Source organism: Glycine max, chromosome 9 (genome assembly GCF_000004515.6).
Source record: "Glycine max cultivar Williams 82 chromosome 9, Glycine_max_v4.0, whole genome shotgun sequence".
NCBI classification, from domain to species: Eukaryota; Viridiplantae; Streptophyta; class Magnoliopsida; order Fabales; family Fabaceae; genus Glycine; species Glycine max.
Genome location: NC_038245.2, coordinates 4,921,408 through 4,937,593, shown reverse-complemented (window position 1 = coordinate 4,937,593; position 16,186 = coordinate 4,921,408). Strand labels below are relative to the sequence as shown.

The 16,186-nt window shown below is 33.5% G+C and overlaps 2 protein-coding genes across 4 annotated transcripts; both read right to left on the bottom strand.

The window, feature by feature from the left end:
• Nucleotides 1-2,576: 2,576 nt before the first annotated feature.
• Nucleotides 2,577-12,274, bottom strand: LOC100815324 (cadmium/zinc-transporting ATPase HMA2). 3 transcript variants are annotated; one of them, XM_014761951.3, is made up of 9 exons: nt 11,928-12,274; nt 10,576-10,833; nt 10,262-10,359; nt 8,179-8,434; nt 7,963-8,100; nt 7,468-7,795; nt 7,177-7,379; nt 6,481-6,683; nt 2,577-4,228 (listed from the first exon to the last, which is right to left on the bottom strand). In XM_014761951.3, exons 1-9 carry the CDS (start codon nt 12,106-12,108, stop codon nt 4,211-4,213), a joined length of 1,683 nt encoding a protein of 560 aa, XP_014617437.1. In that variant the 5' UTR covers nt 12,109-12,274; the 3' UTR covers nt 2,577-4,210. The 3 variants fall into 3 exon arrangements, with proteins under 3 accessions (XP_014617437.1, NP_001341803.1, XP_040860764.1); NM_001354874.1 differs by lacking the exon at nt 2,577-4,228 and adding an exon at nt 4,279-6,270 and having other exon boundaries at nt 11,928-12,170; XM_041004830.1 differs by lacking the exon at nt 2,577-4,228 and adding an exon at nt 5,088-6,239.
• On the bottom strand, nt 3,003-4,109 carry LOC100815859 (rust resistance kinase Lr10-like). Its single transcript, XM_014761571.1, has one exon. The coding sequence runs from the start codon at nt 4,107-4,109 to the stop codon at nt 3,003-3,005; it is 1,107 nt and encodes a 368-aa protein (XP_014617057.1).
• Nucleotides 12,275-16,186: the final 3,912 nt, after the last annotated feature.

Sequence of the window (16,186 nt, the reverse complement as noted above, 5' to 3'; positions counted from 1 at the left end):
CGATCAATACACAAGTGTTATGCAACAAATATACTAAGACTTAATCCTATATGCAATGTGGTACCATGTCAGTAAAAAATCTCGTTGGGTGCCTAGGAGTATATGACAAGACAGACCACAAATCGGTAAGTCAGGTCACTCTCACTAGGTAAAATCACAAGGAGACCAGTCAGAATCACTCTGTTTTGCGAGAACGCTCCAATCATATGTGATCAACATAGGCTTCAAGGAATATTCAAACTGAGTTATTTACCACCAAGGCCTACACTCCGAAGAGTCCGTCAGGGTCTCTCCCTCCTGATTTAGGTTCAACCCAGAAAACATTTTAGTATGCAGACTCTATCTATGAACTGTATAAAACACACGACTCCTCAATTTTTCTCAAAATAATTTTAACTCGTCGCACCTCAAAGTGATTAAACTTGTCGGGTTCCCATAATGGATCCCATCACAATACTCATCGCCCTTAAAGGGTCTTACAGTTGTATAATTATACGGTTCATAGCTCACAACTCAATGCACACAACATCTCAATACACATGTGTGATCTCATAATTTAACACATACTCAACTTGTCACTTACACATAGTTCATCACACTTCTATAATCCCATGACAACATATTATCGCGCCTCATGCATCATATACACGTCACACAATAATAATATTAATATGTTATGTTCATATGATTAAAATCCTTAAAACAATTTCACATAATCATATAAAAATCAAAGGAATCAAAATCATAGGTCCAAAACACAAAAACACCAAAAACACATTTGTAGTAGTGACAAGTTTAAATCTAGGTTTCTTAATGACAAAAACAGTTGCAATCTTATTTAAGCTATCCCAAACATGCCTTAATATTGAATTTATTTAATTTATTTTTTCCTTAAATGAGCTATGTCACGTGATGGCTCTAGGAGTGTATAAGCAGGTTGGTCCCAATCTACAAATTCGATCAATTCAATCCAATCCATCCCAATCCAACCCAATTTGAACAATTCATTCCAACTATGACACCCTCTACCCCGACATATATGTATGTATATATATATATATATATATATATATATATATATATATATATATATATATATATATATATATATATATATATATATATATTAAATCAAGCTACATTATTTTTAATCAAAATAATTTTTATAACAATTAATTTAATGTTACATCAAAAGAAATTACCACTAAATATTAACCTTACAACTTTATTTAATTTATTATTTTAGTATCACAATAAATATATGTACACAACATGTTGATTATCGTCGTGGAAAAATATAGAATAAGATAATAATTCATATAAAATAAGTCATTAAAAATAATACTATTTAAAATATAATTCACGTTAATAAAAAGAGCTCAATTTTTTAAGAGTTCACACTCAACACAAGAACACATTAATTTCACAACAATTTTTCATTGAGACATCAACTGGTTCATCAAACATATATAATTCACATTTATAATTATAAGGATAAAATAAAAATTGCAAAAACATCCCAAAACTCATTCCAATTGATACTCTAAGGATCCCTACACATGTTTTCACTAATATCCAATTGTGAATAATTCCTCCCTTACCTCTAAGCGGACTCATGTGTCTTTCGAAAGCAATAGCGGCATCTCTAGAAATTTCTTGAGATTCCTCAATTTTTTCCCCTGATTGTTGTGATAGAGTTCCTAAATGTTAGAGAGAAAGAGAAGGGATTGAAGTCTCCATTTTGTACTGTCTTCCTGCGATCCATCTTTCTCCATCCAAACATATTATTTTACGAATCCCAACGGTGAAAGCGTGCGGAAATGAATTTTGAACCACATATCAAAATTTGACGACAATCCAACGGTTAACAAACCTGGAATCTTAGTTTTACCGAGACATTTTTGGATTTCTGCGGGAAAAGAAAAGGCTACGATGCGAAGTGTATTTCTCTCAGCTTCGTGATGATTTCAAAATTCTCAACGGTGAGTATGCTTGAAATTGGGTTACGAATCTGGTGCTTAAATTTCACTACGATCCAACGATGAATGAGTCCGTGATCATCATTTTTCTAAGACATGTTTGGTAGTCTACAAAAAAAGAGATGATTTTGGGAAGAAAAAGAGAAAAACCGAAATTGAGGAGTCAGTCTGAAAACTGACCTAGAATACTTACAACTTATTATCTACTCTATTTATTTATTTATTATTTTGTAGAAACAAATTTTATTTTATTTCCTATCAAATGAGTGAATCAAATATTTTTTTTTCAAAGCATTATTTTATTACAACTATTTTTCTTTATTTATTTAATGATAAAACATCACCGTTTTCTAAAACTTTATTTATTACTAAAAAGCCTTTTTAATTTATTTACGAAAAATATAATGTTACACCAATCCACCGACATGGCTCTAGGGGTGTATAAGCAAGTTGAACAAGGCTAACTAAAATATCTGTTCTTTGAATAATGATTGCATTTTACAAGCCTCAGGTGGATTTATGTTCAACTTGGACAAAGACTAATGTCGTAAAGCAGAAAATATTACCATATACATAAAGATAATAACTTGCTCAATGTAACAACACAATAACTGCTTTGATTAGATGTACAGTTCTCACACACTACAACAATATCTCTCGACTAAACTTAGTTCAAAGATTCTTGCCTTCTCTTTCATCTTTCCTCATTCACATACCCACTAATGTCCCCTCTATTACACACTTTTTCTCTTCTTTCTGTGACACATGCACTTAATATTCTCTAGCCACACTATTGCACAACCTGGAGCAATTGTTCCTTTTTGCAACGTTACCACTTTTTTTGTGACACATGCACTTTTTTCTGTGACACATGCACTTTTTCTCTTCTTTCTGTGACACACGCACTTTATAAGTATTTACAATCATCATGTAAGAAGCCAAATGAAAAAGAAAAGAAAAACAACGTTACCATTTTGTCACCAATTTGTATTGGTGGATCTTTTAGGAATCATTGAATAAATTCTACACAGAGGCTAATTTAATCTCATACTTGGTCGTAGTAGGAGTGCCAAGTACATTGACAGATTTGGTTGTCATTGCTGAAGAGTAAGAACCAATACCTGCATCAGTATTGGTTTGTGATGCTTGAACCGGACCAGTGGTGGAAGTCAAATCAATCAAGTGTGGAAACGGAATCACAGGTTTTGGAACTTCAACAGAACCTTCCAACATTTTCACCACATCCCTCATTATAGGCCTTAAATCTGGCCTGTACTGAACACACAATAGAGCTACATTAACCATTCTCTCTGCTATCTCCCCATTTTTCTCTTCTATCCCACATGCTATTATCAACTCCTCAAATTCTCCAGCCTCAAATCTTTTCCAAACCCACACTGGAAACCACTCCTGGCTTTCAACAAGTTCAACGTCAAGGTTTCTTCTCCTGCCTATGATTTCAAATAACAGCATTCCAAAGCTGTAAACATCACACTTGTGAGTCACAGGAAAATTAGGCATCCAAAGTTCAGGTGCAGCATAACCAGGAGTCCCCCTACTCTTGGTCAAGGTTAGATGTGTAATTTCCCGGTTACAAAGCTTGGCTAAACCAAAATCAGCAACTTTAGGATTGAAATTCCTGTCCAAGAGAATATTTCCTGGTTTAATGTCATAGTGGATTATTCTCTGTTGGCATTCTTCATGCAAGTAAGCGATGCCTCTCGCTGTGCCAACTGCGATCTCATGAAGCTTTTCAAATGATAAGGTCATGCTTTCATGAAACAGGTATTTTTCAAGCGCGCCATTCACCATGTACTCGTAAACCAGAGCTCTCAAGTTTGCTTCAAAGCAAAATCCATGCAGATGAACTAGATTGAAGTGATGAACTTTACCAAGGGTACCCACTTCTGCCATAAACTGTTCATCAATTCTCTTGTCAGAACTCTCACGTAGAACCTTCACAGCAATCATGGTTCCATTACTCAAACTTCCTCTATAAACTTTTCCGAATCCTCCAGATCCCAACAGAGAAGAGTAATTATCAGTTGCAATCCTTAGCTGTTGATCAGTGAACCTGATTAGCTTCTCTCTTTCCATGTCATTCAGAAACTTATCCACAGCGAGTGTCATAAATTTTGTGTCTGGTGTCTGTCTAGATGATGATTTCTGAATACCGTCCAACCAATTTATGCATTTGGGCACTGAGCACCAAATGAGAATACCTATCAATATCAATCCAAGAACCATAACTGCATTAAGATTATTAGAGCATTCAGTTAGAACATAAATCTTGTGAGTAAACCAACACAGAACTGAAGATGAAAACAAACAAATATGACACAAGTTAAAATATTACATGAGTCGATGACAATTACAATTTACAATTGCTCTGACATCAGATATTGGACAGTGTATATTTAATAATTTAAAACATTACAATTCCGTTGGACACTGTATAAGACATTGGTCAAACAAATATGACAGTCTGAATCCTACCCATCATAAATAGAACTACACCTCCATTGGAACTAGAATTGTCACTCGAGAAGGTGGTCGGCAAGCTGGAGGTGCCCGTGGACATTGGAGTATATATTAGAATTCAAAACACTGCAGTTGATAGAAAGGAACAAACTCCAGTCATGTAGTTTGCAGTTTATTTATTATGTTACTCACTTCACCACAATGTGCCTCAAATGCATTTTTATTTATGGTGAATTTCATAGTTATTTTGAGCATAAATTTCCCTTACAAAAAGGTTTGAAAATTATCAAACTGTGTGCGGACTATAAGAAATGATCGTCCAAGTTGTGGTAATAGTCAAGTCTCCCTTTTTTGTCGTTTCATTGTGTGTGGATAGACTACAATAGACCTCTGTGTCCTATAATTCGACTCAGTTGCTTGTTGACTGAGATTATTCACCATAAGACACGTCTTTGCTCAACTTCATGGAAATTTCACCAAAAAGATTCAAAGATTACGAGAAATCAGTCAGAAGACTGTTTCAACTACGGTGATACATAAAAGTGGCACTCTATTGATTGAATTTTGTGTATTGGGTTACGTATTCCTTTTTCTTTTTTTTCACTCTCTTAGCCACTACTAAATTACTAAAAACATAATATATAGTTTGAATTTATTCTGCAACACAATTCTTGAAACTTATACAAGTTTTCAAACCAGATCAGTAATATTCTTGGAGCTGTTCCTGTATCCTTGGGTTTTAAGTCTCACATCTTTTGGATTTAAAATAAATCAATAAATAAAACATTTTACTCACTCCCCCATGCAGAAATCAGAATCACTCGATAACAATTTCGGGCTGGCTAAGGCTAAGGTTACTAATATTGTTAACACTATCATTACAGCACAAGTTCTTGCAACACTTGGGAGTCACACTTGTCCCAGACAACTTTGAAATATCCATAGACTTGCCCTTATAGCCATCAGACTCTAATGTGGCAATGCTAGCTTCTTGTGTAACAATAGAACCAGTGTCACTTTTCTCAGTCTTAGATTGCTCTTGGCAACAATCAGAGCTACTATTATTTGTTCTGCATGAGAAGTCCTCACACATTTTGACTTTGCCTAGACCACAACCATTGCAAGGTTTCACAATGTGCACTTCGATAGATACCAAGTTCCCATTGTGGTTTCCCTTCAGTGAGCTCAACTTTGAAAGTCCAGAAGATTCATTCTTGTTTGTAGTTGCTTCACGATAAGTGTCGTTTTTACAACAATCTTTACCACACTTTTCAGCGGAGAGAACTGCTTTGTTCTCATTGCTATTACTTTTCTTGTCAAGTAGAGCTGTGGTCATATCTTCCGAGAAAGTTCCGTATTTGGAACTTGTAGATTTTCTTTCATATTTAGTTTTCTCCTGTAAAATTAACATGCTATTGAGAATAACAAGTAGACAGGTCCCAACATCAGTCAACACAGCAAGCCAGACTATAGGGTATCCTGCAATTGCCAATGCAAGTATGACACTCTTGAAGCCAATTGAAATAATGACATTCTCAATTAGCTTTCTAGTAGTTTTTCTTGCTAGTCGAATGGCTTCAGGTATTTTCCGTATGTCATTCGACATGAGAATTGCATTGCCTGTTTCATTTGCAAGAGCTGAACCTGATATTCCCATTGAGATACCGATGTCAGCTGTGGCTAATGCAGGAGCATCATTCATGCCATCTCCAATCATGGCTATTAGCCCATCTTTCTTGAAATTCTCAATGATCACTGCCTTTTCTGCAGGTAGAAGCTCTGCATGAACAATGTCTAGAGCATGGTTCAACTGCAGAGAGATATGTTAATAATAATAATTATTCTAAATTTTAGTATGGGTCATAGTAAGCAGCTTTATCGACCAAAAGTGAAGAGGGGTGATATTTTCAGTCAATAAAAAGACAATTGACATCGTTAATAACAAAGTCTATCAAATCAACATATTTATCATTTTGTCATAAGATTGTTGGTTATGTAGTATAGGTTACAATGAGCATACCTGACTCTGAGCATACATAGCAGCCTGAGAGCTATCTCCAGTTAGCATGACTGATCTCACACCTAACAACTTTAGCTCTTCTATTGCCTCCAATGCCCCTGATCTGCATGTATCAGCTAACCTGAAGACTCCAACCAGAGTTGGTCCACAGCATTGATTCGGGGTAGAAATTTCAGGGCTTTGACATTGCGTGCGACAATCAACTAAAAATGTTTTAGAATAGTTCAGAGTATAAACTATCACAAAGTGAAGAGATAATAATATAAATATGAGAAATGAACCACAAGTAGTATTGAAATAAACTAAATAGTTACCCAAAGAGGACAATGTACTTTTGAGTTACTAATGAAGTGATAAACTACTGAATACAGGCTATGAACGAAAGGCTAATGGCTACTGTCGAAGTGCCAGATTATGAAGAACTATAAGAAAATCTTGGAAATATATGAAAAAAAATATTCAAGTGAAGGATGACAATATAACAAAGAAACAACATTGGGAGTTATAAGGTTGGTTTGGTGGTAAAAAGAGAAGGAAGAGAGGAAAAGTTGGTGGGTCCGATTCCCCCTGCTAACAATTAACATTTACGATCCAAAAAAACAAAGAAACAACATTAGTAAAATAGGAAAGCCACACACACATACATTCAGATATTCAAGATTAGAAAGTCTACGAAGGATGCAGTTTTATAATCACCTCTTTCAGAGCCAGCTCTAGCACCGATTCTCCTATTGCCTATATAGATATCCTTCCCATTAATTATACCATAAACTCCTTCCCCTGGAAAATTTTGAAAATTCTCCACATTTTCAGGGATTGGCTTGACAGAATTCAACATTCCATATTCCACTAGTGCAGCTGCCATAGGATGACTTGATTTACTCTCAACACTTGAAACCCTACAAAGTTTTCATTAAAACAATTATAAACTCTCCAAAGTCCAAATAGAGTGTATTTACATTCTTATATTTAATTAATAAAATTTACCAGTACAGTAAAGTTTCAATGCTAATGTCATCTACAGAAACAGAAAAATCTGTCACAGTGAACTCTCCTCTTGTTATTGTGCCCGTTTTATCAAAAGCAACTGTCTTAATTCCAGAAAGTGTTTCAATATAATCTCCACCTTTCAATAGTAATCCACTTATTGCTGCTTTTGTGAGAGCACAAAAGATTGCAACAGGTGTGGAGAGGATGAGAGCACAAGGGCATGCACTCAATAAAACCACAATTGCCAGATGAAACCAAGGCTTAATATTAGGAACTTTTAATGCAGCTGGAACCACAGCAATGCTAGCAGAAATCAAGACGACAGCTGCAATATAATATAAATCAGTATTTACTGTGATAATGTAGGTTTCCAGCATATTTATCAATCAAAATGTTAAACTTTGAAAGTGAAAGTAGCATTAGTGCAGGGTTTTGTTTTTTTTCCTTCCACAAAAACAAAAAAAGTTGGTGTGGTATAAACTTAATACTTACCAGGAATATAGTACTTCGCAAAATGATCTATGAATCTTTGTGTTCGAGATTTTCTGCTAGAAGCTTCTTCAACAAGTTTTGACATTCTAGCCACCACTGTGTCTTTTGCCAAAACAGTAGTTTTTACACTTATATATCCTGGGATGATATACAACCAGAATTACTTTAGAATCATTATTTTGGTAGGAAAAAATTGAGAGATAAAGAATATCTAACCATTCACATTAATAGTTCCAGCCCATACTACTGAATCTAACTCCTTGGTCACAGGTAATGATTCTCCTGTTAACATTTTTTCATCAACTTCACACTTTCCTTCCACCACGATTCCATCAAGAGGAATAGCATCACCAGCCTTGACTGCAAGTATAGTGTTGATCTTAACATCATTGACGTCAACAAGTTCCCCAGTTTCAGCAATAACGGCCTTTTGAGGAGCCATGCTTGTTAAAGAGGACATAGCAACCATTGCCTAAAGTATAGACTTAAAATGTCAAAACATTAACGAAAAATATATTCTCTGTTCTTTGTTTAATGCTTGCATTTTACTAGCTCTAAGCAATGGTCTGTGTTTATGAGTGTGAAGAAATCACAATTATTTCTAAATAAAATAAGATTTTAGACAAAGAGACTCGGTTTTCATTGGTGGATACATATATTTGTTGAGCAAACCTGCCCAATATAACACAAAAACAGCTTTGATCAGGTGTTGTTAGATGTGGGACTTTCTAACACCCACATCAGAACAGGAAAGCCTGAAAGCCTACTGGAATAAGTGGGAACCAAGATGGGGTTATGACTTTGATGTCATGTTAGATTTCAGCTTCAAATCAGTTAATACTTAGTGAAGTTGTTCAACAGATATATAAATTACATTCCGAGAACTAAGGCAGGTGATGTGGGACTTCCTAACAGGTGTGCAATTCTCATACACTATAACACTTTCTCCCCTCAACTTAGTTCAAAGATTCTTGCCTTCTCTTCATCTTTTCTCAATCACACACACATAATGTGCCCTCTACTCTTTTAATCACTTTTTTCTCTTCTTTCTCAGACACTTGCACTTAATCTTCACTAGACACTCGTACACAACCAGGGGCAGTTGTTCTTCTTTGTGGGTTTGCAGTGTCTGTTATATGACCAAAATTTGCAATGCCTAAATGTTGGTTAATTTGAAAAATCGAGATGATACTGGATAAATCTGAAGTCGTGTATAACACTTTCAGATTGAATCAAATTTCGGGGTTCAACCAAAATTGTTCAATCGGATAAAATCAAAAGATTATAATTCAAGAGTTTTGTTTTGGTCTTGTATGTTTTGTCACCCGTTATGCTTTCTGAACCAGAATGATTATTTATGATCAAAGAAAAGGTGGTTTTTGGCGGTTGATGGAAGTTATTTCTTTTTAAAAATTGCCGTTGATGGAAGTTTTAGTAACTTCCATGTAACTTTCAACTGTTGATGGAAGTTTTAGTAACTTCCATATAACTTCCAACCGTTGATGAAAGTTTTAGTAACTTCCATGTAACTTCCAAAATTTGCCTAAACCGAACATCTCGTTATTACATTAAAACAAGCGTGTACTCTTATTTTAACATAATAAAGAGATCAATTACACTAAAATGTCCAACACTAAATAGTTCTAAAATCTTCTAATATTAGCAATTCCTATAAGGAATCTAGGTACCAAATATATCTGCAGTATGGCTGAAAATGCCAAGAGAAACAAGGAAAAAACGTTATGATTCTACAGTCAGCTCAAAAGATCAACTAAGAAGCAAATATAATAAGAATCAGAGAAATGATACCGAAGACCATAGTGAAGTTCGTGTACCTTCTTTATCACTTTGTACTTGTAAATTATAAACTTAAACTTGTGAAACCCATCATAACATACATTGGTATTAAATAGCAGGGATTTGTGTGTGAGAAAGAAGAAAATAGCAATTCTTCAAGATCTGATAAAGTCACCTTCAGTTAAGACCTAAGCAAGAAGACTAAATTGGAGCTTGGTTATGCCTCTAACAAATCCTTACAATGTTTTAAGAATCAGTTCTAGTTTACATGTAACCTGGTACATAGAACATTTGTTGGGGAATACTCAACCACCTATTGTCATTGGCAAAGTTGTCAAAACATTAAATAAGTGAATTAACATTTATACCTCGGAAGGAAGCCAGAGTACAAAGATAACCCCATTAAAGGAACACAATTTGGCATTAATCAAGTAGGAAGAGATACTGAAGTAAGAAAATGCAGCAAACTATCAATGAGAAAGGGGAAAGTGATGTCACCAACCTTGTGAGTTGCTCTTGTCTCAAGCCATTGAGCAATGGAGAATAGGAATATGATGATTCCAGCCTCCCAAAAATCTTGTAAAGCAGCAGTACCACACACTGCAAGATATAAACAATGCAACATCACAAACAGAACCTTCCATGATATGTGACATGGGTAAATATTTTCCATATAATCTAACAAGTATTGTTATATTTTTTGGTAATTACTAATTAATAAACTACAGTAGTACATCCTACTCATTTCCCATTGAGTAATCAATCAATATAAATATACAATTCAAACCAAAGTATTAGATTATATAGAAAATTTACCAGCCAATAGAACCAGAATGTTGATATTAAGAGTAAGAGCCTTTATGGAAGCTATGGCCCTGAGTAGAACCTTAGGGAAGCCAATGACAACAGAACCAAGTGCCAACCATCCCAAAGGTTGATATGCATACTTCAAGAAAGAAAGTGCTAGTAACAAGCCACACACCATCGTAGTTAAATCTGGCCATTTCTTTTCATTATCAGTCTCTCCCTGTAGTCTCAAACTAGCTTCAAGCCTTGCAGCATTCAGTGCATCGGCTGACACAACCAAGTAATTAAGATCAAGAAATTATTGTCGTGTCTATTTGAAGAAAAGAAAATAATGACTTTCAACAGGATTTTTCACCACATTTCTGTTATTTAGGGACAGAAAATAGTCTAGAGCAAATTACATATTTCAGTGAATGCCAATGGAAGTGATACATAATAACCTTAGCTAAAAAGTAATTAAATAAACAATAATTAATCCTTTGAATGTAAATTCTAAATTATAAGTGACATGCATTTGGATAATAATCAATGAAAGTTTTATTTGATGTGCAGAATTACAATTTTTTTTGCAATCATTATAAAGCCTAGAGACATATAGATAATTTCTACATTTTAAGTCCTTGTTCATGTGAAAAGCATGGCTCTGTGCATATGGCTCAGCCAATACAGAGTATGAGAGTTATGCGAGGTTCTGACCATAGATACTAGGACTCATTCAATATTAAATTGCATACCCAATTGTGTGTCAAATTGACCATAAATAAATGCTTGTAATATAATTCCAAACAACAACAAACTGTATAGCCTTGGTCAGATATCAATAGTAGTAATTTTCTTTGGTCTGGATCATGGCAGCATTAGCATGAAGCAGTCTCTGCCTTAGAAATGAAGAAATTTCTTTTCCATAACAAACGTAATTATACCTAAGTACTTATTCATTGACATATTGTTAATTAAGCAAAAATTTAACTGTGAAGAACATGCTGAATTACTCTCGAACCTTACACTGCCATTCTAGAGCCTGAACAACAGATTGATTTAATCACTATAATGAGTAATTAATACATGACAGTAACAGAATCAGTCAACTCATTTCAAGAGCCCGGTAAAGCTAGCGTGTAATCAGATAGCAATAACAACAATAACAATTTTAAAAGTTAACATTAGACCATAAATTATGAAAAAGCATAGAGTAACGCATCCGATAAATCCTAGTAATAAGGGAAACTATGAGCTATCACATAAAGTCTAAAGAATTAGTCAACTTCTCTCATAATCGTTTTAGAAATTTCAGTGGATCACTGATCACCAATTTTTGTTAGAACCAAAGGAAAGTGCAGAGAAAATGGTATAAAAGTCACCTATTTGTGACTCAGAAATCAAGAGAACATCATGGACCACAGTGACTGTTCTTGTAGGGACTATCACTGAGACGTCTTTGACTCCACGAAGAGGCTTCAAAATTCTTTCAACCAGTGCTTCTTCTGTAGCACAGCACATTCCCAACACTTCAAAGCTACTTCTCTTGATATTTTCAACCATTTTCTTTCACTATGCGTTTCAAAAGGAAGAACATAGAACAAACAAGACATAATAAGACTTCCAAAAACTGAAATAAAAGATAATAGAAGTTAATTAGTGCCTTCCCTAGTAGTTGCTTCTTTTTAATTTTTTATACTTTTGCTAGTTGATATCATCATTTTTATACAATGTAAAGACACCTAATGCCGTTGCTTATGTAGCTAGCTTAAGGCGATTAATTAATTCGTGGAATTTTTCTAAGTAGATATGTGGGGCATACCCTTACTCACCCACACAAAGTCTTGCTTTGGATCACACTTGGAGGCTAGCTTGCAGTTTCCTTACGATTACTCTTACAAATATGAAATACGTAATTTCAATCTTTCAGCTGAACAAGCAAATTGTGACGTAACTGATATACATTGATTATGTTTAGGTTGATTTTTTTTTTTTTTTTATGGAAAAAGAGATTATGTTTTGGTTGATACTGTCATGAGAACAAGCAAATTGTGACTTTCAATGATGTATAGGTGGCCTTTTCATTCCAGTACCGGCTACTATATATAATATTATAAGCCATTATTGATAACCATTTGACATTAGTCTCATAGGGTATAGTAACTCTAAACATAAAAATTGATTGTCCATTTATTTTTATAAAACAGAAATTAATGAACATTAGTGCTTGCCAAGATAGCTAGAAATACTATGGCATCCCATTTGCAGAAACACCACATAAAGAGTGGATGAAATTGTTGTAATGATCAGTAAAATATTTTTTAACTCTCTTCTCCCCATTACTCTGGTGGTCATTGATTTCCTGCCCACGGAGATTACTTAAGACTCTCGCTGGGCTTGGGCCATGTCTTAAGTATAAGGGTGACTGCTATTTCCATTCCCTTATACTAATGCACTCCCCTTCTCATTTTTTTATTACCAAACTACCCTATTAAACTCTCTCCTCGTCTCTTTCTTCCTCTCATGTAACTCTCCTGGAAAACCAAAATAATAACATTCCACCTATATACCCTTTGCACCATCTATCCTAATCAAGGGAACCCCTTTCTTCCTCCTCTTTTCCGCGTTGAGGAGGCACCATCTCTGATTGTATACTCATGAACCCCCTATAGCATCAACTCCTCAAAGGATTCCCAACCTACCTCTCTAGGAAACACAGTGTAAATTTAATACTTATTGGAAACAAAAAATATCCTCGGATGCTTGAGCAACAACACAATCAACTCAACCTATCACGCAAAACAAACTCCCTCTCCTAAAATTGAGTCACCCATTATTGGGTAATCAACACTTCTACAAATAAAATTACTCACCCCCACAACAAAGATTACATTGTAGGAAACATAAGGATTTAACGTGGTTTGACACCTCTTGTCTATGTGCATGGAACCATCTCAAAAGTATTTCACTGTCACATAAATGATTACAAACCAGGTACCTCACTCAATGGTTACAAGAAATAATAACACTCTCACACAAAAATCCTTTTCTTTTAACAAAATGATTTTGTTTCACAATCTCTCTTCTCATACACTCTCTCTTCATATATTATTTCTCCACTAAATCTCTTCTCTATTTATAGTAAAAATTGCTACTAATTATAATAAATAAGTTTTCATGGAAGTTGAAACAAAAATAACTTTCAATAAATCCATTCAACTAAAGTTCATTTAATAAAATGCAATATTTCACTTTACATTTAAATCACCTAAACCTTAATGATACAAAAAATTTAATTAAGTATAAAAACTTAAAAATAATTTAACTTTTGTTGAGATTATTTTTATCTTAAAAATGAAATGATAGATAATTTGATTATTTTATTAATATGTTGTATATATAAAATTGTTAATTTTATAACGTTTTTATAAAATAAAAAAAGGAGACAAAAATGAAAGATTTTTTATTAAAAAAATGAAAAAAAGAAAAAAGAAAATGAGAGAGAAGAAAGAAGGAAGGGATGATGAAAGAGAGAAAAAAGTGAGAGAGATGAAAAAAGGTGAAGGAATCTGAGGGGTAATTGAGGAAAAGAGACAGAGAGAAAAATTTATTTGTAAAGAAGTGAGAAAGAAACAAAATAGACCATAGATAAATGTCTAAAATAATCCTATTTATTGATTGGTGTAAAAATTTTAACATAGGATAACTTTGTAACTTTCCTAGACTATTTTCTTACTATATAGACATATAGTATATTAAATTGGAGGAAAAAGACACAAGGGGAGTGTGTTTTGTGGGATAGTTAGGGAAAGAAAAGGAAAGGAGTGAGAGTGTATATAGCAATTGCCAATATTAGGATAAGACATGGGCATGGTCCATATGAGTTGCCAAAACACACTTACGAAAATTATCTACATCAAAGTTAAGATTCTTAATATATACTACCACAAAGTATGTCTTTGGTTTCTCAAATCACAAATTCATTTTAGAATATCCTCAGAACCGTGACCAAATACATCGCACTTAAGAAAATCTATAACCAAACACGTAACCACTATTTTGGCAGATGCGGGGTTCAACTTTCGAAACATGTTATTATAAACTCCTTACACTTATTTTAAGAGCTTGAGATAGTGATGATAAAACAAAATGATTTAGCAGACAATGATTTTTGTTTTCCTTCTTAAAGAAAACGTATCGTTTATCCAGTATCTGCATAAAATTAACATTCAGTATCTAAATCGCTCACTCTAAACAATATTTATCATTCGTTTGCATCATTATTACCTCATATAGTCTTTTTTTAAGTTAAGCAACCTTCAGTTCAAGACTATTGTTTTAAACCAAACTTAGCTAGAAAGGTTTGCGTTGCCATTTTTGTTTAAGATTAACATTCCCAACAACTTAGAGGCCTGTTTGGGGCAAGTTCAACAACCACATTTGTATGCAACATTTATTAATCAAATCCATTTTGAAGCTATCTTTGCTGTCCAAAATGTCTATGGTTCATCCATTGACACGCCTTTATTGGTATTAATTATTATTTGAATATAAATTAATATAGGTAGTGAATTGTGAGAAAAGTAAGTTCCAGTTCTTAGCTTCTTTATTGTTATTCGTTTAAGTTTTTTTATGAAAAATATTTAAAATATATAAAATGTAATATATAACTTACATTTAAGAGTTAATTATAATTATTCTTTAGTGTTACTCAAAACATTAAGAAGAAATATTTTTTAATTCTACTTTTTTCAAAAAAAGCTAATAATTTTATAAAAAAACTAATTTTAAAATTACTTCTTTTCATGAAAAAACTGAAACAAACCAATTCATTATATCTAATCTGACTGCAAAGTAGAAGAGGTTATACTTATATTTTTTAAGAAAAATAATATAAAATAGTTATATTTATAAGCTCTTGAAAAATATTGAAGCTATTAATACTACCTTTTGTAATGATTAGTTGCATAGATAAATATACCTAACCAATATAATTTTAGAACAGAATCTTTGTTCCTAAGTGTGATATAATTTATATACCTTTGAATCCATTCTATCGTTGGACCAATTTAATTTATTGCATAATATTTATTATCTTTTTGCGGGTTTCACTAGGATGTGTGCTGTTTACCTAACCCTAAGTACCTTTGTATCCATTCTATCGTTGGACCAGCTCTGCTTGTTTTTATTTCTCTATTTTTTTTAAAGCATTACAAGAATTCCTACTATGACAAATGGATCTTATGATCGACCGTCAACAATTTTTTAAATCATCAACAGCTTAGTTGTAAATATTAATTACAAAATTTTAATGTCAAAATAAATTATTATAAATCGTTTGAGTGTGAAGTATGAATTATTATAAATCGTATTTTTTTCATTTCTACGGACCAATCAAATTACCATTGTTAAGATCGAACAACATTGAAAACAATATGTAAAAAAAAAAAAATGAATTAAAACAAAATAGGTTTGACTTTTGTTATGAACATCTTAAGCATCATTAGAATTCACGATATATACCTTGACTGTGGAAAAGGTCAACCTCTTCCTCTCACTCCCAAAACAAACTTGTTTTTTAAATTAAAAAAGTAAAACAATAAATACGTTTGGAATTGCAGGTGGCTGGACCAGTCAGCAT

Coding starts and splice junctions, on each gene's coding strand:
- LOC100815859 (XM_014761571.1), bottom strand. CDS start 4,109: ATGACACTCGCTGTGGATAAGTTTCTGAATGACATGGAAAGAGAGAAG.
- LOC100815324 (NM_001354874.1), bottom strand. CDS start 12,108: ATGGTTGAAAATATCAAGAGAAGTAGCTTTGAAGTGTTGGGAATGTGC. Junction 7,380..7,467: donor ATTGAAACTTTACTGTACTG/GTAAATTTTATT, acceptor AAAACTTTGTAG/GGTTTCAAGTGTTGAGAGTA. Junction 6,684..7,176: donor TAGAGCTGGCTCTGAAAGAG/GTGATTATAAAA, acceptor AAACATTTTTAG/TTGATTGTCGCACGCAATGT.